General features: G+C 46.1%; 1 protein-coding gene across 3 annotated transcripts in view; it reads left to right on the forward strand.

The window, feature by feature from the left end:
- The window catches only part of PANK1 (pantothenate kinase 1), a 123,077-nt gene that overhangs the window by 83,087 nt on the left and 15,139 nt on the right, over positions 1-24,851 (forward strand). For all 3 annotated transcript variants that reach the window (XM_030203054.1, XM_030203053.1, XM_030203055.1), the window contains exons 3-4: positions 3,101-3,354; positions 7,095-7,271. In XM_030203054.1, coding sequence (XP_030058914.1) covers positions 3,101-3,354; positions 7,095-7,271 — 431 coding nt within the window. The remainder of the gene's footprint in view (positions 1-3,100; positions 3,355-7,094; positions 7,272-24,851) is intronic.

Here is a 24,851-nt window from a genome sequence, read left to right on the forward strand (position 1 = left end):
GAAAAGGTCAGAACTAGTCAGCTCTCTTCTCCTTGATTAATTATAGCTAAGTGTAGGACTGGCCTCCTGGAAGTAATAACCTGATATGTATGCTATTAAGTAAGATTGGCTTTTGACCCCTTTAATGAATGCCAGAGTTTAGTTAGCAGTTAGTACTAGGAATATGAGAAATTAATCATAATAACATGTAAGAGACTGGAGACCAAATGTCTGGCTTAAGGGGCCCCAGGTCAGAGGTCAGTTTAGGATGTCTGGAACCTATGTAACTGATATTTCAAAAGTTATGATTGGTTGAGGCAAGGTAGCCAATCAATTTCTTAACCAATTGGGAGTAAAGGGGGCTAGGCTAGGAGGAGGGCTTAGGACCCTATTTAAGTAGGAGCAGAAGCAGTTTACGTCAGAAGGAGCTCAGAAGAAAGAGAAGGACAGAAGGAACAGACAGAAGAAGGAGAAGACAGCATAAGAAGAGAGCTGAGACAGAGGAGAAGAGACTTAATGCTGATGTCCTGCTTTGTTTGCTGGCAAATAAAGAAGATTTTTCTCTCATACTGGTGTGTGCTGTCTGACTCCTGAAGCATCACAAATTCATGCATCCATTCCTGCAACAAAAGGACCGAAATGTAGTCTCCAAGGGATTAATAAAGCCCTCAACCCCAGAGCTACAGCTGCAGCAATCACCTTGCAACCAAACAGAGGCTTGACACTCAGAGCAGGCATCCCATAGAAAGTAACAGCGGGAGCCATCTTGGATACTGGCAGGGACGAAGAGGCGGCAGCCATCTTGGAAGAGGCATAGCCCACACAGGTGAGGTTCAGTAGGGCAATCAGCACACAGAGCCAGAGAGAACCTAGGACAGACACAGACACAGAGACAAGCAGAAGCCAGCACAGACACTGACTCCCAGAAACAGGGTAAGTCTGAGGGTGGTCACGGCCACAGACGGGACACTAAGCAAGAGGTGATAAGGGTTTTGGTAGTGTGCTCAGAAAGGAAGGGATGAATTTTGGTGGTATTAGAGAGAAAGAAACAACAGGTTTTAGAAGTCTGTTGGATATGTTCAAAGAAAGAGAGAGAGGAGTCAAAAATGACCCCAAGGTTATGAGCTGATGAGGCAGGGAGGATGGGAGTGTTATCTACAGAAATAGAGAAGGGGGAAGAGGAGAGGTGGGTTTAGGGGGGGACAGATAAAAAGCTCAGTCTTAGTCTTGTTTAGTTTCAGAAGGCGGTGAGACATCCAGGCAGCAATGTTGTATATTGCATTTGAAACACATATAAGGAGTATTTATAGACTATTTTGTAGGTTTTCGGCCGATGATTAGTCTCTTGTCTGTTGGATAATCGTGAAGCAAAATACTGTCACGACCACAGACTTCTGAGGCCTTTTCCTCCTTTTTGTGCACCATTTCCTACAAAGTTGTTTGTTAAATCTGCCATCCACATTCTGGTTTTTTTTTTGTTATTATATCAACATAGCTAATCAAAAAAGTTAGGATTGCTGTTTGTGTGTTCCTACTTACCTGGTTAGGTGGGCGGGCACCAGCACTGAATATTGCCAATGCCTGCACCATTTCCAGGGCTGCCCTGGCTCTGTCTGGTCCATGCTGCAGCGGTTGGAGCTAATATTCAGCGATACTGCCTGGTTTAAGTGCTGCTGAATATTGGTGGCCCACCCTCTCAGTGAGATTTAACCGAGCAGGAGCCTCTCAGATTGAATATTGGCCCCATGTTACCATTTTTTGAGATTAAGGGGCTCTTTTATTAAGCTGCTTTATGCGCTAACGTGTACATAACGTAGCTTAAGATGGTGTACCGTGGGACACACTCAGGCATAACTGTGGTGAGTGCCAAATTTGTGTGCGCTAAAAACTATTTTACAATTTTGTGGGGAGAGGGGGCAAGTCTGAGGGAGTAGAGAGTGGGTGTTCCTGGACTAAGCAGCGCAGCTACATTGCCACATGCTAACTGGTTAGCACAGGAATAGTGCAAGAGCCTTTGCCGCAGGGGCGTAGCTATGGGCGGGCCGGGGTGGGCCTGGGCCCACCCAATTTCGGGTCAGGCCCGCCCAGCAGCAAAGTTCCTGTCGGCGATTCCAGTCGCAGGCTCCGCTCGCAGTCGCAGCGATTCCCACACGCTGCCTACCAGTGCCGGCTGCCACTCAATCTCCTTGCGCTACTAAGCGCTAACCCGGAAGTCTCTCCTCTGCAGGAGAGACTTCCGGGTTAGTGCTTAGTAGCGCAAGGAGATTGTTGAGCGGCAGCCGGAATCACTGCGACTGCGAGCGGAGCCTGCGAGTAGAATCGCCGTCAGGAACACTGCTGCTGGGCGGGCCTGCAAGGAGGGTGAGATGCTGCAGCTGCACGGGGGGGGGGGGGGGGAGATGATGGGGGAAAGATGTCGCATGGGGGACGGAAGACGGGGGACACAGCAGCTGCACAGGGGGAAGGGAAGATGGAAAGAAAGATGCTGCACAGGGGGGAGGGAAGATGGAAAGATGAGGCTTGGTTGGTGGGGGAGGGAGATGCAGCAAAGGGGTGGAGGGGTGAGGAAGGGTGAAGTCTTGGCTGTGTATGAGGTGGAGGGGAGGGACACATGCTGCATACAGAGGGGATAGGTGGGGAGGGGGAGAAATGGTAGGCATAGGGGTGGAGAGGAGGGAGAAATGGTGGGTATAGTGGTGGAGGGAGGGCGGAGCAGAGAAAAGTTTGTGCCCACCCACTTCGGGCTCAGGCTCACCCAAAACTGGCTGTCTGGCTACGCCACTGCTTTGCCGCCTACAAAATGAGTGGTGGTAAGAGCACACACCATTAAAATAAAACATTTTAGAAGGCCATTTTTACAGCTGATGGAAAAACCTGTGCAAGGGCACGCTAAGGCCACTTTTTATCGGAGCTTAGTAAAAGGTCTCCTAAGTTAATGTCAAGGTAATTGACAGGAGGTTTGAAACTGAATTGTAGTTTGATTAATGTCATTGCCATTATGCAACACTTGGCATAAATGTTCAAAGTGTTATTGGACAGCCTTTTTCCCCTTATCGTAGCAGTTGCTCTACTGTTAACACTTTTTCATTCGTTAACTTGCTGTTTTGTTCTTTTTTTCCAGATAGCCAACTTGCAGCTGCATAAACTTGATGAACTAGATTGCTTGATCCAGGGCCTGCTTTATGTTGATTCAGTTGGTTTTAATGGCCATTCTGAGTGCTATTATTATGAAAACCCTACCGATCCTGAACAGTGTCAGAAGATGCCTTACTGCCTTGATAATCCATACCCTATGTTGCTGGTTAACATAGGATCTGGGGTCAGTATCCTTGCTGTTTATTCCAAGGACAACTACAAAAGAGTTACAGGGACCAGGTAAATATATTTTCTGTTCAGCATGACCAAACAACAAATAACACAAAACCAGAATCCATCCATGACACATTCAAATCTCTTTAACCAGTACACCTGTCTCCTACTGATGGTTGCAAATTGTTTTACAGATATGAGAAGCATAATAATGCATGGCTAACTTATATTCCTGCTCAAACCCTACCATCAGCTCAGCAGCACCAGCTGGTGGTACCATCTCATTGCCAGATTTCCATGGTCTCATTGTGAAAGTCAAGTGTTTAATGCAGTGGTTCCCAAACCTGATCCTGGAGTCACCCCAGCCAATCAGGTTTTCAGTATATCCACAATGAATATTCATGAGAGAGATTTGCATGCAGTGGAGGCAGTTCATGCAAATCTTATGAATATTCATTGTGGAACCACTGGTTTAAACTAATAAGCCTTATGTTTTGGAATCGGTTGCCTAATTTTTTTTTTACCTATGGAAAGCGCTTTGTTATCTTTTAGAAGGTTGTTGAAAGCAGTGCTTTTTTTGTAGAAAAAAAAGGTGCCGGTACTCATGGGCGGGATTACCACATATGACCCCACCCCTATTATAGTCACACCCACATTAGCCACATCCCTTATACCAGCCATGGCGCATATAAACAGACATCATTGAAAATATTATACTAGTATAGGAGAAAAAAATAACGTGATTTTTTTCATTATAAATAATTTCTGTAAGTTGTTACAGCTCCAGTATACCCAGTGCAAAATAAGACAGCAGATGTAAATTCTCAAATTGGACATATTCCAGACACTAAAATGAAAATAAAATGATTTTTCTACCTTTGTTGTCTGATGACTTTGTTTTTCTGATCATGCTGGCCCAGTATCCAATTCTGTTGCTATCTGTCCTCTTAACTCCGTTTCCAGGGCTTCCTTGCCATTTATTTCTTTACTTTCCACCTTTCTTCTTCATTTCTTGCCCTACATCCGTAAGTAAAAGCTGGGTCCTCCGCAGACTTGACTGTCCAGTGGATCCAGCTTCTGCCTATTTTCTTCATCCATGTGCAGTTTTTCTCCCCTCTTCCTTTTCCCTCATCTTATCTCCTTCCTTACTCTTCCCTCCCCTCCATCCATGTCCAGCATTTCTTCTCTCTCCCTGCCTTCCCCTCCTCTCCATCCACCCATGTCCAGCAACCCTCCTCTTTCCTCTGCCCCCCCTTCAGCCACCCATACCCAGCAATTCTCCTCTCTCCCCTGCCCCCCCCTCCAGCCACCCATGTCCAGCAACCCTCCTCTCCCCTGCCCGCCCCTCCATCCACCCATGTCCAGCCACCCATGCCCAGCGATTTTCCTCTCTCCCCTGCCTCCCCTCCAGCCACCCATGCCCAGCAACCCTCCTCTCCCCCTGCCCTCTCCTCCAGCCACCCATGCCCAGCAACCCTCTTATCTCCCCCTGCTCCCCCTCCAGCCACCCATATCCAGTGATTCTCTTCTCTCCCCTGCCCCCCCTCCAGCCACCCATGCCTAGCGATTCTCCTCGCTCCCCTGCCCCCTCCAGCAACCCATGTCCAGCCACCCATGCCCAGCAACCCTCCTCTCCCCCTGCCCTCCCCTCCATCCACCCATGCCCAGCAACCCTCCTCTCCCCCTGCCCCCCCCTCCAGCCACCCATACCCAGCGAGTCTCCTCTCTCCCCTGCCCCCCTCCAGCCACCCATGCCCAGCGGTTCTTCTTGCTCCGCTGCCCCCCCTCCAGCCACCCAGGTTGTTCAGTGGATCCTTCAGGGCAGACAGGAAAGATCTTCAGTCTTTTCTGCCCAATGCTGGCGCTGACCCTCCTCCGCTGCCGGATTGCTCTTCAAAATGGCTGCCGAGACTTACATGGGCGGCCTCCAAGACTTCAGCAGAAGTCTCGCGAGGCCGCCGCTGGAAGTCTCGGCGGCCACTTTTAAAAACGATCCGGCAGCGGGGGAGGGTCAGCGCCAGCAGCAGGCAGGCAAGACTGGAGATCTTTCCTGCCTGCCCCGAAGAATTGCCACCTTCCGGTATGGGGGAGGGAGGGGGGAGGAGAACTGGCTCGTTGTGAAGAACATCCGGCTTTCGTGAGCCGGTGCAAGCCAACTCCAGTAAACCACCGGACGGATCTCACAAAAAAGGTGCTGGTACACCTTACCGGTGCATACCGGCACAAAAAAAGCACTGGTTGAAAGTCCACATTTTTTTGTGAAGCCTTTAATATGAGTTTTTGATTTATTTTGTTGAGCATTTTTAGGCCCTAGCAGGTTGATTGGAACTGTGGACTGGGACTTGGAAGCTCAGTAACTCTTTTCTTTAATTTTATGGGTTAGCGTTCCTTTCTGATAATTTTGTTTTTGTTTTGTTTTGTTGTTTTAAATTGTATCCTGCTTTGATGGTTTTCCATAAGCAGTTTATCAAATAAATTTAACATGAACCTAATACCATTGACCTGCTTAGTTTGATTGCAGTTTGCAACCACCAGCGGTGCATTCATTTGGAGACACCAGTAAAGCTACTGTTTTGGAATATTATAGTGTTCATCTCAGTTCTTTTTGTGGTGTTATTTCAGAACTATCAGATACCTGATGCAGGCAGTAGTGCTGAAACACAGCCTTGTTAGCCTGGTGGCATGACATTCTGTATTTTAATTTTAGTAGTGGACATTGTTGAAGGTCCCGGTTTCCACTTCCTGATTTGTTGGTTGACCTCACTGTTAGTTCTAGAGGGAAACGTGCATCATTAATTCCATCTAGTTATCTGTCGTAGATGCAGCCTTACATAGGCAAAATGTGACCTCACTGGGTACTTTTTAAAATCTTTTCTGCTCTATTAAATAGCTTACTACCTTACCCTCTGATTTGTGTGATCTGCTCTATATCTGCATTACCTGAACATTCATAGATCCCTGCCTTCTATTGTTCTAGTATTCTGTAAGGTAAACATGTATCTGGGAGTCCCATCCATGATCCACCATGTATAACACCCCCTTACATTTACACGTGCCCTTACAGAGTAGCACTTAGATACCCTGCTAGCGCTTTCATGGGTTAGGGGCATGCAAATATGGGCACCTAGTTTATAGGATTGCCCTTTTAGTGAGGGAATTTTGTAACAGAATGCCTAGTTTAAGGCCAGATAGGAGCCTAATTAAACACTATTTTATAATGATACATAGACGTCTAGCTGTCTTCATGATATAGTAGCATATGTAGTAGAAATTTGCATTTTGAATGCAGGCACAGATGTGTTCCCTGATTGAGAGCAAGTATAAATGTTCACACGTAAAGTTTGCACGACTTTGTAGGGGGTTTGTTTTATTTGTTTTTTTGCTGATAATGATTTTGATGCATTGTGAATGACTGTTGTGCTCTTTTTAATTATATGCATATTTTTGTTATTTCCTTGAATAGTGAGATTAAGGTGAGCTGTTTTGCTGTAGATTAGTATTTTGCTTTTTTATCGCTTGTATTTAAATGATACATATTACAAGAAATATGTAACACCATATGTTTACTATTATATTTTATGTTGTAAACTGGTTTGGATGGAACTTTGTTCAAGGAAAAGAGTCTGTAAATTTACAATCTCTTTGGACTCTGACCTGTATAAGTAGTAGATTTTAATAATAGAATATTCTTGGTTTGTGACAGTTCGGTATGGTTTATGCTTGGAATATAAAGCTCAGAAATGCAAGTTAATGATTGCAAAATCTCCAAACTCATCTTCATTTCTTTTCTTTTTTTTTTCCCCTAGTCTTGGGGGTGGGACATTCCTAGGTCTGTGCTGCTTGCTGACGGGTTGTGAGACCTTTGAAGAAGCTCTAGAAATGGCAGCCAAAGGTGACAGTACCAATGTGGATAAACTGGTGAAAGATATTTATGGAGGGGACTACGACCGGTTTGGCCTTCAAGGATCTGCTGTGGCATCAAGGTCTGTATATAAATTAGTGTTTTCCTAAGACCTTAAATATTTTCTTCATCTTTCCTACGAACTATGTGCCTGTTAGAGAAATAAGTAACTTTGATAAGAACGTAATAATTGCCCATACCCTGTCAGACCAAAGGTCCAACTAGCCCTGTATTTGTTTTCCTCACAGCAGCCAATCCAGGTCACAAGTACTGGTAGAATCCCAAAAAGTAGCAAGATTTCATGCTACTTACCCCCAGGGATCAGCAGTGGCTTTCTCCGGATCTACCTTAGAAAGGTTTATGGAATTTTACCTCCAGGAATTTATTCAAATATTTTTTTAAACCCAGCTATGCTAACTGAACAGTGGCTTTCCTGAGATTTACTTTAATAAAAGTTTATGGAATTTTACTTCCAGAAATGTATCCAAACTTTTTTAAAACCCAGCTATACTAACTGATTTCACCACAACTCATGGACTACATTCCACAGCTTGACTATACATTGAGTAAAAAAAAATATTTTCTCCTATTTGTTTTAAATATGCAACTTAGTAATTTCATGGCGTTCCCTTGGCCTTTTTGCTTTTTGAAAAGTAAGCAATCAATTCTAGCTTACCTGTTCATTCCACTCAGGATTTTATAGACCTCTGTCATATCCTCTTTCAGCCGTCTGTTCTCTAAATCAAACCGCCCTAACCTCTTCAGCTTTTCCTCATACGAGTCATTCGATCCCCTTATTTGGTTGTGCTCCTCTGTATCTTTTTCCAGTTCCACTATATCTTTTTTTTTTTTGAGATGCAGGGACCAGAATTGCACACAGTGCTCAAGATGTGGTTGCACAATGGAGCGATACAGAGGCATTGTTTATTTATTTGATTTATTTACCACCTTTTGAAGGAATTCACTCAAAGCGGCGTCCAGCAAGAATAAGTCAAACATAGGCAATGACAGTTACAGCAGTAAAAAATATTAAAATAACAAGACAAGCTATGGTTTAGTATACTACTTACAATGTCAGCACTATACAATAAAACATTTTAATAGCATAGAGTGTAAGCAAAGATGGAACATATAGGTAAGATGGAGTAACAAGAATTAGAAAATAAAGGGACTAATTTAAAGAAAATTGCATGCAAAATCAGAAAGGTGCATAAATATAATCTCATCTAGGTTAGAAGTGGACGGTATGTGCAGCCAGTGTCATACTTTGTGTGTGTTTGTTTCCCAAGTTAGTTACGTCTTCCATTAAAGGCCTGGGTGAAGAGCCAAACGTTTGCCTCTTTCCTTAAGTAGAGATAATCTTGTGTTAAGTGAAGCTTTCAGAATGTGGGGGCTTCTCCGGAGAAGGTTCACTGGTGGGTATCACATCACGTGATGTCCTTTGGAGAGGGTTTGGTTAGGGATACTCTTTGTTTTATTCTCTATTTCTTTCCTAATAATTCCTAATATTTTGTTTGCTTTTTTGGCCGTTGATGCAGTCTGATGTCAGATTACTTTCTGCATATGCTTTTGAGTCTTGCTTCAAAACAAAATAGACTTGGTAACATTTATTAACAATTTCTTGACTATTTTTCACAGTATTCCTTCTCTTGCTCTATTGCTTGGCTCTTCATTCTATCTTCCCATAATAACATTGAGCAGCATTTTAGAAAGGACATACAAATGAGAATTGAGATGTCCAGGTCAAGACTTCTCAAGTTTCTGTAGTACTTTAGAACAGGAACTGCCAATGTAGAGTGTTCTAAAATTCATGGAGAAATGAACATTTATGTACAGGCTATGTATGGCATGAATGTCCATTTTAGAAAAATGATCATCTAAACTATCAACGGGGAAAAATAGGAACATGAAAGTCTTCATGGAAGCATAAGAAAGTTTTTACGTTATGAGATGGGAACGAGTGTTTAGGTGCTAGAATAGACACTTGTGAGCCATAGAAACATAAATATTTATATTTACTGTAGCTGCACAGAGCCTGGTGTCTATTGCCTGTTTTGCATGGGAAGGGGAGGAGGGGATATTAAGCACTGAGGGATTAAGGGGTAACCTCCCCTAATCCCTTGTAGTGGAGCACTGCTCAGTAGGAGTACTTTTCTGTATCCTGCAGTAGATGACTTGGGTAACAGGTCTTCACCCAAATATCCATTTTTTGGACTTAGAAACTCATTCCTCTTCTGAAATGGCGAATTCGTCTATCTTTTGGGCTGACCCTAGTCCCATATGAATGTTTTTAAGTTTTAGGCTTTCGTATCCTGGCTTTGCAAAATTGGAATTTAAACATTCTTGTAACATGGACATCTAAATCAAGAATAATACTTCTAAAATAAACACCATTGTAAACAATGGCAGATAAGGATCAGTTGCTCACCCAGTTTCACTAGTTGCCGTCCTCTATGATATTCTACCACTATGCTTAACCCAGGGGCGTAGCCAGACTTCAGTGGGAGGGGGGTCCAGAGCCTGAGGTGAGGGGGCACATTTTAGCCCCCCATGCGGCCGCTGACCCCCCCCCTGCCATTTTGCCGACCCCGCCACCAACTTTGCCCCCCCTGCCGACGACCCTCTCAACCCCCCCCCCGCCACCAACTCGCCGTCGCCTACCTTTGCTGGCGGAGGACCCCAACCCCCACCAGCCGAGGCCCTCTTCGTCTCGCAAAAGGCTTCCTTCTGTTTCTGACATCTTGCACGTTGTACGTCAGAAACAGAAGGAAGCCTTTTGCGAGACGAAGAGGACCTCAACTGGCGGGGGTTGGGGTCCTCCGCCAGCAAAGGCGGGTTGGCGGCGGGAGGGGGGGGTCGAGAGGGTCATTGGCAGGGGGGTCCAGGGCCAAATCTACGGGGGGCCCAGGCCCCCCTGGCCCCACATAGCTACGCCACTGACTTAACCAGCTCCTTCCGGTATTATTTAGCCAACTTCCCAGCTCTGTCCTCTGTATCTCTCCCAAGCAGGTTTAAAAATGGTGTTCATGATCTCTGCTGGTAGGCTGCTGCAGGCATTGTCTACCTCATCTTTGTTTCTTAAAGAGCCATTCTTCATTTAGCATCCAGGCTCATACCCCTGCCCCTCCCCCCCAACCAACATTTTACCATCAAGCTATGTAATAAACATCACCCAAAACTAGTGAGGCTGTTGTCTGAACATTTGACTGCCTCTTTTCATATGTTTGCCTTTTTTAGGGTAAAAAAATGTGTTCGTGTATGTGTGTATAGCTATTCAGAACATTTTTTTTAATGCAAGCACATTTCATTAATGTTCTGTAGCACTCCTTGCTGCAGATATTGTGTGCTTTTTTTGTAGGGTAGGGACTCTTTACTATGGCAGGGCACCAGAAAATCAAGTTAAGCATTTATGGTAAGCCAATGAAGGTTATTAAAAAATAGTTCAAAGTATGAACAAACACACTGTGCAAATATTCGGAGAACTGAAAGTGACCATGTTGAAAATTTGAAATATCAGTTATTTGGTATGTAACAGTCTCTTTGGATTATTTTATCTTTTTTACTAAAGCCTTTTATAAGTTTGCTGCCATGGAGGCAGATGTTTGAAAGAACATACAAATCAGAATTGAGACATCCAGGTTGGGACATCTTAAGTACCACTAGTATTTTGAACAGGATCTAAAGGAACGGATGTTTATGTACCAGTTATGTGCAGTGGGAGCATCCATTTTATAACCATAAATGTCTAAAATATCGATGTGGCAACATGGGCACATAAACATGTATGTTGTGAAATAGCAACATAATACGTTTGTGCCAAAACATACATATTTGTCAGTCATTTTAAACATTTGTGTTTTTCCTGAAGCTGTCACAGAGCCTGGTATCTCTTGCCCATTTCATTTTTGGGAAGAGCATAAACCACTGAGGGATTAAAGGGGTGATCTCCCATAATCCACCCAGTGGAGTGGTGATCAATACAAACACTTTTCTGAAACCTAGACGTCCTGGGTAACAGATGTAAATCCCAGTGTTGAACTGTTTGTATAGAGATGTGCATTCTCCTTTAGAAATGGGGAGTACATATTTATTTTTAGCCGTACCCTAGTCTGCCCAGATCATCCCCTCTTGCCATATGCACATTTTTGAGTTTGAGGTGTTTAACTCAGCTTTGTAAAATCGGGATTTAGATTTCTCTGTAGTATATGTGCCTAAATGCTGGGTTATGTACATCTAAATGCGAATAGGACTTTTAAAATGATGGTCATTGTACTATGATCACACAGCTCGGGTTTTAAGAGTTTCTGATGAGATCACATTTCATAAGTCCAGGCTATAATAGCAGTTTGAGTTTATTTATTTACATACTTATATTCCCATCAGGTTCGAGGCATTGTGAAATGAATAACTTACATTTTCATAAACATAAAAACAGGCAATATTCTATAAACGTCCACATACAGACAACTAAAATACTCAATTAATAATAAAACATACTTAAAACCTCCCAAATTGAGGCTTCAAATCCTCTTAACCAAAAGACTAATCGGAGATATCAAAGTGCTTAAAACTGGTAAAGTAGCCAAGCCTTTGTCTGTTTTCTAAAACTCCATTAACTCTCCTGGAATCTTAAAACATAAGGAAGTGAATTCCAAAGACTTGTCCCCTCTTTCTAGAAATAGTAGCCTAAATGTAGGTGCCATTTTTGTGCCTTAATTTATAGAATACTATATTTATGTGGGCAAGTATACACTTATGCAAGTAAATGGCAGCCATGGTTATAACTGCAAGGGGGCATACACATGGGTGGAGCATGTGCATGTCTCCAGCTTACTCGTGTAACTTGTCGCACATTGTCATGCTCATTTATGTCTGTCATTGACATGACATAAGGCTCACAAAAATGTAGGCACACAAATGCCAAATTATGCATCTTGGTGCCCAGATGCCATTATAGAATTAGTTATCATCGTGTGGCATCAAGGCACCTACATGGTGGCGCCCAATTATAGAATTGCCCCCTTAGAGCAGTACAAATAGGAAAAGCTCAAGAATATGTTAAAACCATGATTGACCTAAGAAACACTACAATCTTTCATGACATGATCTCAAGACTGTTTGGTACTTAATGGTCCAGTTTACTTCAAAGAGGGACTGGCAAACCATGGTACAGAACTTTTAAAAATTAGAATTGGACCTCTTGCCTGAATTAGCAAGAGGTCTGATATGTATAAAGGATTAGCAAAGTGTGGTCATGCATCTTTAAACTCATCAACTTCTAAGAGGCTGTAATTGAGATATACTGTAATCTTGTCCAAGATAGTCCTAATGTTCCCTACCAAAAGAGCATTCTAGTAGTTCATGTTATGCAAAATAAGCATCTGAATAACAAACCTCATTCATTATTTGTAAATTGTAAACGCAAGCATACACTACATCTGACATCTGTGACCATGCTGAGGGTATAGTTACCCCAAGATCTGAATTTGTGTTTGTAAGGCAGTATTTGCACATCAAGCCTAATTTGGAGAGGGTGTGGTCCATTTAAAAGCCTTTCTATATACACACAGCAGCTGTATTTTTCTCGAGATTCAACATCAGCCAGGTAAGGTTTATCCAATTCATGTACCGTCTCTAAAAAGCCATCAAGTCATTAAGCTAAGACAAATATCTTATCTCTCCTCTCAATTTCTTTTTCCTGATCTTCCGATTCCTCAATCAGGGGAATATTCTGCAACATGGATGAGTCCGTATAACGTGGTGTTCATAATAAATGTCAAAGCAATAGCATAGAAATACAAAAATTGATGATGGGTAAGGACTGCAAGGCCCATCTAGTATGCTCATTCCTGATACAATACTATTTACCTAGTCTAAGGCTTCATTTGAACCTCTTTCCATCCAATGAACCTCTGGGTTATCCAGTGTTTTATTGCATTTTTACTATTTTGGCCCTTTCCACTGTAAGAGTATTCCATGTAGCCATCCCCTTTTATGTGAAGAAATATTAACATTACTCCTGAATCTACCTTCTTTTGGTCTCAGATAATGATCAACTTCTGTTAACCCTTCCAGTAGCTTTTCTGTGAAATGCTTCTACTGCTTATATCTGTTGTAAACATACAACCTCTAAAATTGCACATTATGCTACAGGTGAGGCATTGATAGTGACCTGGGTAGAGGAGGCACACCCTTTTTTCCTACTGGTATTTCCTTTCTGTGTTGGTACATATCAGTTCTTCACCCTACACCTTGTACTATTTTCATCAACATACTTGTTTGCATTAAGTCTTAATCACCAGACTCTTGATCACTCCTGCTGGACTGGTTAGCCTGAAGCAGATCATTGTGTCATCTGCAGCACTCATCCCTAACATAATGCTTCAGTCACCCAGCTACCGAGATTGATCAGATATCTTTGACATGATCTTCCGGTAAAACCTTTTCTATATTAGACCCTGTAACATGCTAAATTAAAGAAATTCCGCTGTCCTCTCTTTAGTAATTATTCTACTAATACACCCATTACAGAAGTCAGGCTGATGGTCCTGTAATTCCTAGTTCTGCTTTTGTGAGAAGAGTAGTCTGACTCTGGAGGACTTGTTGAACAGGAACCTACTAAGATCTTTCTAAGCTCCTTTGAACATTGCCAACGCCTGGGATAGATTCTAGAACTTTTCAAAGTAGAAAGAGCTGTTTCATTTTTTTTTTGTCCAAAATATTTCAAGATCTGCAGTACAAATATGAATACAATATCAACACATAACTATAGTGCAAAAAAGAATCAAATATTTGTTTTTGTAATGTTTTACAGAAATGCAACAATGTAGTAAATTGAAACATGCATATAAATTGCCACCTTCTCTTCTCCCCTGTCCCAAGTGTGTGCGCTCCCTCACTGTCCTCACTCATTGTCCCCAGCAGTCTTGTCAAACCGTCCAATGGCATCCATAATATCCTTCCCACTAGTAGTGTTAAGACTCTCATAGACTTATTACTGTAAAGTCATGATATCCTAGAGTATAACCTTGGCACACTAGTCACACCTGGAGTCTCTATTATTTTTCTGAAGTCTCTTTTATTTGAATAAATCACAGATAATTTACTCACAGACAGATGTTCAGAAGTGCTGCTCCAGGGCACAGAGACTCCTTAATCAGAGAGCTGTTGGAGGTGGAGATCTGAGGAGAGGTAGCTTTATTGCAGGGGAGAAAGATAGTTGAACAGGTAGAAGTGGTTCAAAGCTGAGTGACTGGAATGAGCGATATCTCATTAGGGAGGAGATATTTTCAAGGTAAAAACCCAAGTTCGTTGCAGGGAGTTCCAGCAGGACAAAGCTGTCTGGGCCAAGATGGTGAATGCCTCATGGCTGAAGGGACAAAGGGGTGTTGAAGCTTCACACAGGCTCAGGGAGGAGCAGATAGAGAACAATGGGGACAGAGCCTACCACTGGGTGGCAAGGGAGGTGCTAGAGGACTAGAGGACAGCTCTCGATTGGAGGGAAAGGTCATACCTGGCTGACCTCCCAGGACAGAGATAGTGAGAATGACCAGGAAATGATAGCAGGGAGACAAAAGAGCCAAGCTTGGCAGAGAGAGAGAGGAGGTCTGGGCAGCCTCACAACCAGTGGTAACAGTTCTTATACAGCCAAGCAAGTGTGGTTGCGTTGCTTGTGAATCTCATTACTCACAATACATTACTCACGTATCTTTGCAGTGAGAAACTGTAGCAGTGGAAGTCCTTAGGAATGAGAATAACAGTAAAGGAAGAGACTCTAGAATTACAGACTACTGACCCCCAATCTATCCCATTTGGCCCCATTGCCATGTTTTTTTTTTCAATTTTGCCATTTTTATACAAATCCTCCCCTTTTCAAAGGCATGATACCTGCTCTTATTTCCTATGAATTCCTTTTGTCTATTTCTAAATCCTCCTTCAGTGATCACTGAACAAAAAATATAGAGCATTTCTGTGCTTTTCCTGGTTGCCCTATTTATGTCTGAGTCTCTGGATGGAATATAAAGATGGCTGAGCACAAGAAAGAATTGTTGCTCTAAACATATTAAGGGCCTTATTCTGTAAAGGTTATACTCCTAAATTTATGAGCATAATTGCTCCCAAATTTAGACTCCTAAATTTAAGCTGCTAAATTACAAGCGTAATCTATTTTGGAGCATAGATTAGGCTTATAATTTAGGAGCATAAATTTAGGAGCATAACCTTTTATAGAATAAGGCCCTAAGGGGGTAATTCTCCATAGGTCACCTAAAATTAGGTGGCAAGATGCCGTACACTTAAGTTCAAATGCTATAGCAGCAATTAGGTACATAATTACTGTTGGAGAATACTAGTGAAAGTCGACACTTGCAACCATCTCTGAGAAAAGGCAACTAAAGTAGTAGATCCAAAATGTTGAGAGAGGCTGATTTTTTTTTTCATAATAGAAAAAACCACCAAACAGGGAATACACAACATCCTGTAGTACAATACAATTCCCTATTGCAACTACAAAAAAGGAGGCATGACTCTACAAATTTCTGAGTTTTTAAAATTTTTGTAACAATAATGGTTCCTCTTAGTTATCCAAGCTGTGGTACTCCCATATCAAAGGCTTCGTGGGCAATCAAGCATAATTAGCCTACCATAAAGGGGGTGGGGTTGGGGCCTGTAAGCATGTAGATGCATGCTGGACAAGGCTCCCCATTGTTCCCAATGCTCTGCAAACCATAACGCCAGCTCCAAGCTGGTGTAGGGTTTGCCGTGGCAGCAGTACCAATGTTTGGCGCGCTTCCTGCTGAGCATTGGGGAGGAATAGTTAATACCCTGTTTAGCATGCTACTTGAGGTCGGAGCCTGTGAGCATGTTTCCACGTGCACATGGGCCCTAGTATGGAGCTTTTAGCTCCTAGCACCCATGTTTACTTTAGATCATCAGTCCCTAAGTGCAGTTCTGCATGTAACTGCAAATTGGTGCCAATTAATTCCAGTTATCACCAATAATTGGTTTAGTGCCACTTAGCAGCTAAGTTGTCAAGTTATTCTATAACTTGTGCACACAGTTCTGCACGTTAACCCCTAAATCTATAAGGATCCTTTTACAAAGGCACGCGTGGAGGGGCATAATCGAACAGGGCACCCAAGTTTTCATGAGGGCATCCTGGCAGGACGGCCCCGCGAAGAGGCAGGGAAACCCGTATTATCAAAACAAGATGGGCGTCCATCTTTTGTTTCGATAATACGGTCGGGGACGCCCAAATCTCAACATTTAGGTCGACCTTAGAGATGGTCGACCTAAATGTTAGAGATGGTCGTACCCGGTTTTCGGCCATAATGGAAACCGAGGACGCCCATCTCAAAAACGACCAAATCCAAGCCCTTTTTTCATGGGAGGAACCAGAATTTGTAGTGCACTGGTCCCCCGACATGCCAGGACACCAACCGGGCTCCCAGGTGCATAGGTCCCTTACCTTGGGTGCTGAGCCCCCCAAAATCCACTCCCCACAACTGTACACCACTACCATAGCCCTAAGGGGTGAATGGGGCACCTACATGTGGGTACAGTGGGTTTCGGGTGGGTTTTGGAGGGCTCACATTTACCACCACAAATGTAACAGGTAGGGGGGGGGGGGTGGGCCTGTGTCTGCCTGGCTGAAGTACACTGCACCCACTAAAACTGCTCCAGGGACCTGCATGCTGCTGTTAGGGAGCTGGGTATGACATTTGAGACTGGCATAGAGGCTGTCAAAAATGTTTTTTTAAGTTTTTTTTTTTTGAGGGTGGGAGGGGGTTGGTGACCACTGGGGGAGTAAGGGGAGGTGATCCCCGATTCCCTCCGGTGGTCATCTGGTCAGTTGGGGCACCCTTTCATGGCTTGGTTGCAAGAAAAAATGGACCAAGTAAAGTTGGCCAAGTGCTCGTTAGGGACGCCCTTCTTTTTTCCATTATCAGCCATTGACGCCCATCTCTTAGTCGCTCCCCAGCCCCGCTTTCGCTAGGGTGCCGACACCCCCCTGTGAACTTTGGTTGTCCCCGCGACAGGAAGCAGCTGAAGACGCCCAAAATTGGCTTTCGATTATGCCAATTTGGGCGACCCTGAGAGGACGCCCATCTCCCGATTTGTGTCGGAAGATAGGTGCCCTTCTCTTTCGAAAATAAGCCTGTTAGCGTTTTTACCATGTACGTAAATATATTCCTATGGGCATCTCTAGCGTTTAGCACATGCTAATCATTAGTGTGGGCTAAAAATGCTAGCATGCCTTTGCAAAAGACCCCCTGAAAGTCCCCCAAAATTGCATAAGCAAATTTGGGTGTGCAATGTAATAGAATAATAAGCTGATTAGCCCAAATGGCTTTTTAAGAAGCAATTATTGGCACTAATTAGATTTAATTGGCATAAATTTAGGCACAGAATCCACTCCTAAAGTTTACATGCGATCTGAAAAAGTGTGTGTGGAAATGGGAGGAGGGTCATGAGCATAATGGAGGTGTCCCTAAAATTAACATGCATCGTTATACAGTAACGGGGATACACGCCTAATGTATGTGTGCACATTTGTGCCATGTTTCAGTTGGTGCAAATAGCTGCGCCTAAAGTTAGGCATGATTCCTGGGCATTCTATAAATGTGCCTAACTACTAGCACAACTTATAGAATAGTGCTTTTTTGGCACCATATATGGAATCTAGTCATTAGCATATAATTGTATGTGCAAGATTATAGAATGAGGCGTTAATTTAGTCCAATATAAAAAAGTATCACATATAACTTTTTTGATCCATATTTCCATATGTCACTTTTTTTTTTATAGGAATTGGCTTATAGCATGGTAGGCTTGATGGACCCTGGATGTGTGTTTGGGGGGGGGGGGGGGGGGGGGGGGGGGGAAGGGGTTTGCCATTTTAAATCTATTCTCCAGCCAGAGGTCTGGGCACAAAAGACAACACTACAGCCTTCAGGTCTCTCTAAAAACTGCCGTTCTCCCATCATTTCCGGCACTTTTATTTCTCATTCTCTTAGGCTTCCGCAGCTGGTGTCATGATTGTTGAGGTTGTCTGGCTCATGCTATGTCTGAGTAAGTGGAACAGATGTTTCAGCCATCATTTCAGCACAATGGCTGAAACATCAGTTCCACCTACTCAGACGTGGCAAGACCTGGACAACCGCATCAATTTTTTATTTCTCCTCCTGTAATACAAATCCCTTTTCGATAATGTTCTGGATAATTGCCTCCTTGTAACTGCTAAAAATCATGTCTAATACAAGATGGGAGCACAGGGGCTGCTTTGCAGAATGAGCAAGGTTAAAATAGATGAATTCTTCCCCTGCACTGACGTTTATGTAAGAAAAACTAAAGGGTGAATATGACGGAAGCAGGGAAGGTAGTGCCTGCCAATAACAACAAACAATGAAATTATAGTCAGAAGAGAAAAGCATTCAGAAATCCACCCCATTTGACTTCAGGAATAAAAACGAGTTTTAAAAAATACTCTTCTGGTTTTACAGACTGTATATAGCCACCCTGTGCTTATGCAGACTGTATACAACCATCCCATGTATTTACAGACTGTATATAGTTACCCCTTTTGTATACAGATGGTTTCTCCGAGGACAAGCAGGTTGCTTGTTCTCACTGATGGGTGACGTCCACGGCAGCCCCTCCAATCGGAACACTTTACTAGCAAAGGCCTTTGCTAGTCCTCGCACGCCGATGCGCACCGCGCATGCGCGGCCGTCTTCCCGCCTGAACCGGCTCGTGTTCGTCAGTCTTCTTTTGTCCGCGCTTGGGACGGTCGTGTTTGCGCCGTTCGCGGCCCTTAAGTTGAACCTCGCGCGTTTTTGAGCTTTTTGCTTAAAAAAAAAAAAAAAAGGGATATTGGAGAAAGACCTTTTCGGTATTTTTCCCCTTCCCGTATTTCCAGTTTTTTGCCCCGCTAAGTTTACTTTCGTTTTCGGGGTAGGCCCTTTTGAGGCCTCGGTTGGAGTTTTTCTCTCCCTCTTTTTGGTGCCTTTACCGCCATTACGAGTTTTGATTTCGCCGGCGTGATTTTTCCGCCCATGTCATCGAAGTCTCCCAGCGGCTTCAAGAAGTGCACCCAGTGCGCCCGGGTAATCTCGCTCACTGATAGGCATGCGTCGTGTCTTCAGTGTCTGGGGGCTGGGCACCGCCCGCAGGCCTGTAGTCTTTGCGCCCTTTTACAGAAAAGGACTCAGGTAGCGAGATTGGCCCAGTGGAACGTGTTGTTCTCGGGCTCTTCATCGGCAACAGCACCGGGGGTATCGAGTGCATCAACGTCGACAGCGTCAAGACCTTTGGCATCGACTGTATCGACTGCATCGAGGCATCGACCCTCTGCATCGTCGGTACCGAGACATCGGAAGGCTGCGTCGGCGTCGGTGGTACCGGGACCTCCACTAGTGCTCATGTCGTCGGACGGTGGTGCTTCGACCGGAGTGCAGGTGAGGGCTGTCCATTCCCCTGCTGGTGGCGGTGAGCCTTCGGGTGGGTCTCCCCCTACCCTGAGGGCTCCTGCGGTACAGCCCCCCCGAGACCGACCTTCTTCGGCCCCGAGGAAGCGACGATTGGATTCTACGTCCTCCTCGTCGGTACCGGAAAGTTCCGGTGACATGCTTCGTTTGAAAAAGTCAAAGAAGCATTGACACCGGTCTCCTTCCCGCATCGGTACCGAGAGCTCTGGGTCGCCGAGGGAGTCGGCACCCAGTAGGCATCGGCACCGGGAGGACCGCTCACCCTCTGTTCAGGAGGTGTCGATGCGCTCCACCTTGGACAGCCTGGAACAGACTCTGACCTTGATGCCTGCATCGGCTTCTATGTCTTTCTCCACAGCCGCTCTGCACGAGAGTCTCCGGGCCGTTCTTCCAGAGATCCTGGGAGAGCTGTTGCGCCCTTCCCCTCCGGTACCGGGGGTGCCTGCGCCACCGGTACCGTCGAGTGAGGCGCCGGCTGGCCCCTTGCCCGCGGTGAGGTCTCCGACATCGGTGCCGCTTGCAGTACCGACTGCGGCAGCCTCCCAGGAGGGCTCCCCGACGACGTCGGCGGAGGGAGCTTCGCCGGTGCTGGCGAGGGAGTCTACCTCTCGACGCTCACACCGTGGCCGTGTTTCCACGGAGTCGAGCTGGGCACAGCTTCAGACACAGGTTCATGAACTTGTGTTTGATACCGATGGTGAGGCCTCGTGGGAGGAGGAGGAGGAGGACATCAGATATTTCTCTGACAAGGAGTCTGATGGCCTTCCTTCTGATCTCACTCCCTCCCCTGAAAGGCAGCTTTCTCCTCCCGAGAGTCTGTCTTTTGCGGCCTTAGTCCGGGAGATGTCTACGGCCATCCCCTTCCCGGTGGTTGTGGAGGACGAGCCCAGGGCTGAAATGTTTGAGCTTCTGGACTATCCTTCTCCGCCTAAGGAAGCGTCCACAGTACCCATGCATCATGTCCTAAAAAAGACATTGCTGGCGAACTGGACCAAGCCTCTAAGTAATCCCCACATTCCCAAGAAGATCGAGTCCCAGTACCGGATCCATGGGGACCCAGAGCTGATGCGCACTCAGTTGCCTCACGACTCTGGTGTGGTGGATCTGGCCCTAAAGAAGGCTAAGAGTTCTAGGGAGCATGCTTCGGCGCCCCCAGGCAAAGACTCTAGAACCTTAGACTCCTTTGGGAGGAAGGCCTACCATTCTTCTATGCTCGTGGCCAAAATCCAGTCTTACCAGCTCTACACGAGCATACACATGCGGAACAATGTGCGGCAGTTGGCGGGCTTGGTGGACAAGCTCCCTCCTGAGCAAGCCAAGCCATTTCAGGAGGTGGTCAGGCAGCTGAAGGCGTGCAGAAAATTCCTGGCCAGAGGGGTATATGATACCTTTGATGTTGCGTTCAGGGCCGCTGCTCAAGGTGTGGTGATGCGCAGACTCTCATGGCTGGGTGCCTCCAACCTGGAGAATAGGATCCAGCAGCGGATTGCGGACTCTTCTTCCCGAGCGGACAATATTTTTGGAGAGAAAGTCGAACAGGTGGTAGAGCAGCTCCACCAGCGGGATACCGCTTTCGACAAGTTCTCCCGCCGGCAGCCTTCAGCTTCTACCTCCACAGGTAGACGTTTTTATGGGGGAAGGAAGACTGTTCCCTACTCTTCTGGTAAGCGTAGGTACAATCCTCCTTCTCGACAGCCTGCGGCCCAGGCTAAGCCCCAGCGCGCTCGCTCTTGTCAGCAGCGTGCGCCTCAGCAAGGCCCCACGGCTCCCCAGCAAAAGCAGGGGGCGAGCTTTTGACTGGCTCCAGCAGAGCATAGCCGACATCAACGTGTCAGTGCCGGGCGACCTGCCGGTCGGGGGGAGGTTGAAAGTTTTTCACCAAAGGTGGCCTCTGATAACCTACGACCGTTGGGTTCTTCAAATAGTCCGGCAAGGATACACCCTCAATTTGGCCTCCAAAACTCCAAATTGCCCACCGGGAGCTCAGTCTTACAGCTTCCAGCACAAGCAGGTACTTGCAGAGGAACTCTCCGCCCTTCTCAGCGCCAATGCGGTCGAGCCCGTGCCATCCGGGCAAGAAGGGCTGGGATTCTATTCCAGGTACTTCCTTGTGGAAAAGAAAACAGGGGGGATGCGTCCCATCCTAGACCTAAGGGCCCTGAACAAATATCTGGTCAAGGAAAAGTTCAGGATGCTTTCCCTGGGCACCCTTCTCCCCATGATTCAGGAAAACGATTGGCTATGCTCTCTGGACTTGAAGGATGCCTACATGCACATCCCGATACTGCCAGCTCACAGACAGTATCTGCGATTCCAGCTGGGCACACGTCACTTCCAGTACTGTGTGCTACCCTTTGGGCTCGCCTCTGCGCCCAGAGTGTTCACGAAGTGCTTGGCTGTAGTAGCAGCGGCGCTTCGCAGGCTGGGAGTACACGTGTTCCCCTATCTCGACGATTGGCTGGTGAAGAACACATCCGTGGCAGGAGCTCTACAGTCCATGCAGATGACTATTCGCCTCCTGGAGCTACTGGGGTTTGTGATAAATTATCCAAAGTCCCATCTTCTCCCAGTACAGAGACTCGAATTCATAGGAGCTCTGCTGAATTCTTGGACGGCTCGTGCCTATCTCCCAGAGACGAGAGCCAACTTGTTGTCCCTCGTCTCGCGGGTGCCAGCGTCTCAGCAGATCACAGCTCGGCAGATATTGAGATTGCTGGGCCACATGGCCTCCACAGTTCATGTGACTCCCATGGCCCGCCTTCACATGCGATCTGCTCAATGGACCCTAGCTTCCCAGTGGTTTCAGGCTGCTGGGGACCTAGAAGACGTGATCCACCTGTCCACGAGTTTTCTCAAATCCCTGTATTGGTGGACGATTTGGTCCAATTTGACTCTGGGACGCCCTTTCCAAATTCCTCAGCCACAAAAAGTGCTGACTATGGATGCGTCTCTCCTGGGGTGGGGAGTGCATGTCGATGGGCTTCACACCCAGGGAAGCTGGTCCCTCCAGGAACGCGATCTGCAGATCAATCTCCTGGAGTTACGAGCGGTCTGGAACGCTCTGAAGGCTTTCAGAGATCGGTTGTCCCACCAAATTATCCAAATTCAGACAGACAACCAGGTTGCTATGTATTACATCAACAAGCAGGGGGGCACCGGATCTCGCCCTCCTGTCAGGAAGCCGTCAGCATGTGGCTCTGGGCTCGCCGTCACGGCATGGTGCTCCAAGCCACATACCTGGCAGGTGTAAACAACAGTCTGGCCGACAGACTGAGCAGGATTATGCAACCTCACGAGTGGTCGCTCAACTCACGAGTAGTGCGACAGATCTTCCAGGTGTGGGGCACCCCCTTGGTGGATCTCTTTGCATCTCGAGCCAACCACAAGGTCCCTCAGTTCTGTTCCAGGCTTCAGGCCAAAGGCAGACTGGCATCGGATGCCTTCCTCCTGGACTGGGGGGAAGGTCTGCTGTATGCTTATCCTCCCATACCTCTGGTGGGGAAGACTTTGTTGAAACTCAAGCAAGACCGAGGCACCATGATTCTGATTGCTCCGTTTTGGCCGCGTCAGATCTGGTTCCCTCTTCTTCTGGAGTTGTCCTCCGAAGAACCGTGGAGATTGGAGTGTTTTCCGACCCTCATCACACAGGACGAAGGAGCACTTCTGCATCCCATCCTCCGGTCTCTGGCTCTCACGGCCTGGATGTTGAGAGCGTAGACTTTGCCTCTTTGGGTGTGTCAGAGGGTGTCTCCCGCATCTTGCTTGCTTCCAGGAAAGATTCCACTAAGAGGAGTTACTTCTTTCTATGGAGGAGGTTTGCCGTCTGGTGTGACAGCAAGGCCCTAGATCCTCGCTCTTGTCCTACACAGACCCTGCTTAAATACCTTCTGCACTTGTCTGAGTCTGGTCTCAAGACCAACTCTGTAAGGGTTCACCTTAGCGCAATCAGTGCATACTATTACCGTGTAGAAGGTAAGCCGATCTCAGGACAGCCTTTAGTTGTTCGCTTCATGAGAGGTTTGCTTTTGTCAAAGCCCCCCGTCAAACCTCCTACAGTGTCATGGAATCTCAATGTCGTTCTCACCCAGCTGATGAAACCTCCTTTTGAGCCACTGAACTGCTGCCATCTGAAGTACTTGACCTGGAAGGTCATTTTCTTGGTGGCAGTTACTTCAGCTCGTAGAGTCAGTGAGCTTCAGGCCCTGGTAGCCCAGGCCCCTTACACCAAATTTCATCATAACAGAGTAGTCCTCCGCACTCACCCTAAGTTCTTGCCAAAGGTTGTGTCGGAGTTCCATCTTAACCAGTCAATTGTCTTGCCAACATTCTTTCCCTGTCCTCATTCCTGCCCTGCTGAACGTCAGCTGCACACATTGGACTGCAAAAGAGCATTGGCCTTCTATCTGGAGCGGACACAGCCCAACAGACAGTCCGCCCAATTGTTTGTTTCTTTTGATCCCAACAGGAGGGGAGTGGCTGTGGGGAAACGCACCATATCCAATTGGCTAGCAGATTGCATTTCCTTCACTTACGCCCAGGCTGGGCTGGCTCTTGAGGGTCATGTCACGGCTCACAATGTCAGAGCCATGGCTGCGTCAGTGGCCCACTTGAAGTCAGCCACTATTGAAGAGATCTGCAAAGCTGTGACGTGGTCATCTGTCCACACATTCACATCTCATTACTGCCTACAGCAGGATACCCGATGCGACAGTCGGTTCGGGCAGTCAGTGCTTCAGAATCTGTTCGGGGTTTAGGATCCAACTCCACCCCCCTAGGCCCATGTTTTATTCTGTTCCAGGCTACATTCTCTGTTAGTTGGATAAGTTGTTAGGTCAATCTCAGTTATGTCCTCGCCGTTGCGAGGCCCAATTGACCATGTTTGTTGTTTTGAGTGAGCCTGGGGGCTAGGGATACCTCATCAATGAGAACAAGCAGCCTGCTTGTCCTCGGAGAAAGCGAATGCTACATACCTGTAGAAGGTGTTCTCCGAGGACAGCAGGCTGATTGTTCTCACAAACCCGCCCGCCTCCCCTTTGGAGTTGTGTCTTCCCTTGTCTTTGTCTTGCTACATATGGGACTGACGAACACGAGCCGGTTCGGGCGGGAAGACGGCCGCGCATGCGCGGTGCGCATGGGTGCGTGAGGACTAGCAAAGGCCTTTGCTAGTAAAGTGTTCC

This window comes from Microcaecilia unicolor, chromosome 5, assembly GCF_901765095.1.
Source record: "Microcaecilia unicolor chromosome 5, aMicUni1.1, whole genome shotgun sequence".
In the NCBI taxonomy this organism is placed as follows: Eukaryota; Metazoa; Chordata; class Amphibia; order Gymnophiona; family Siphonopidae; genus Microcaecilia; species Microcaecilia unicolor.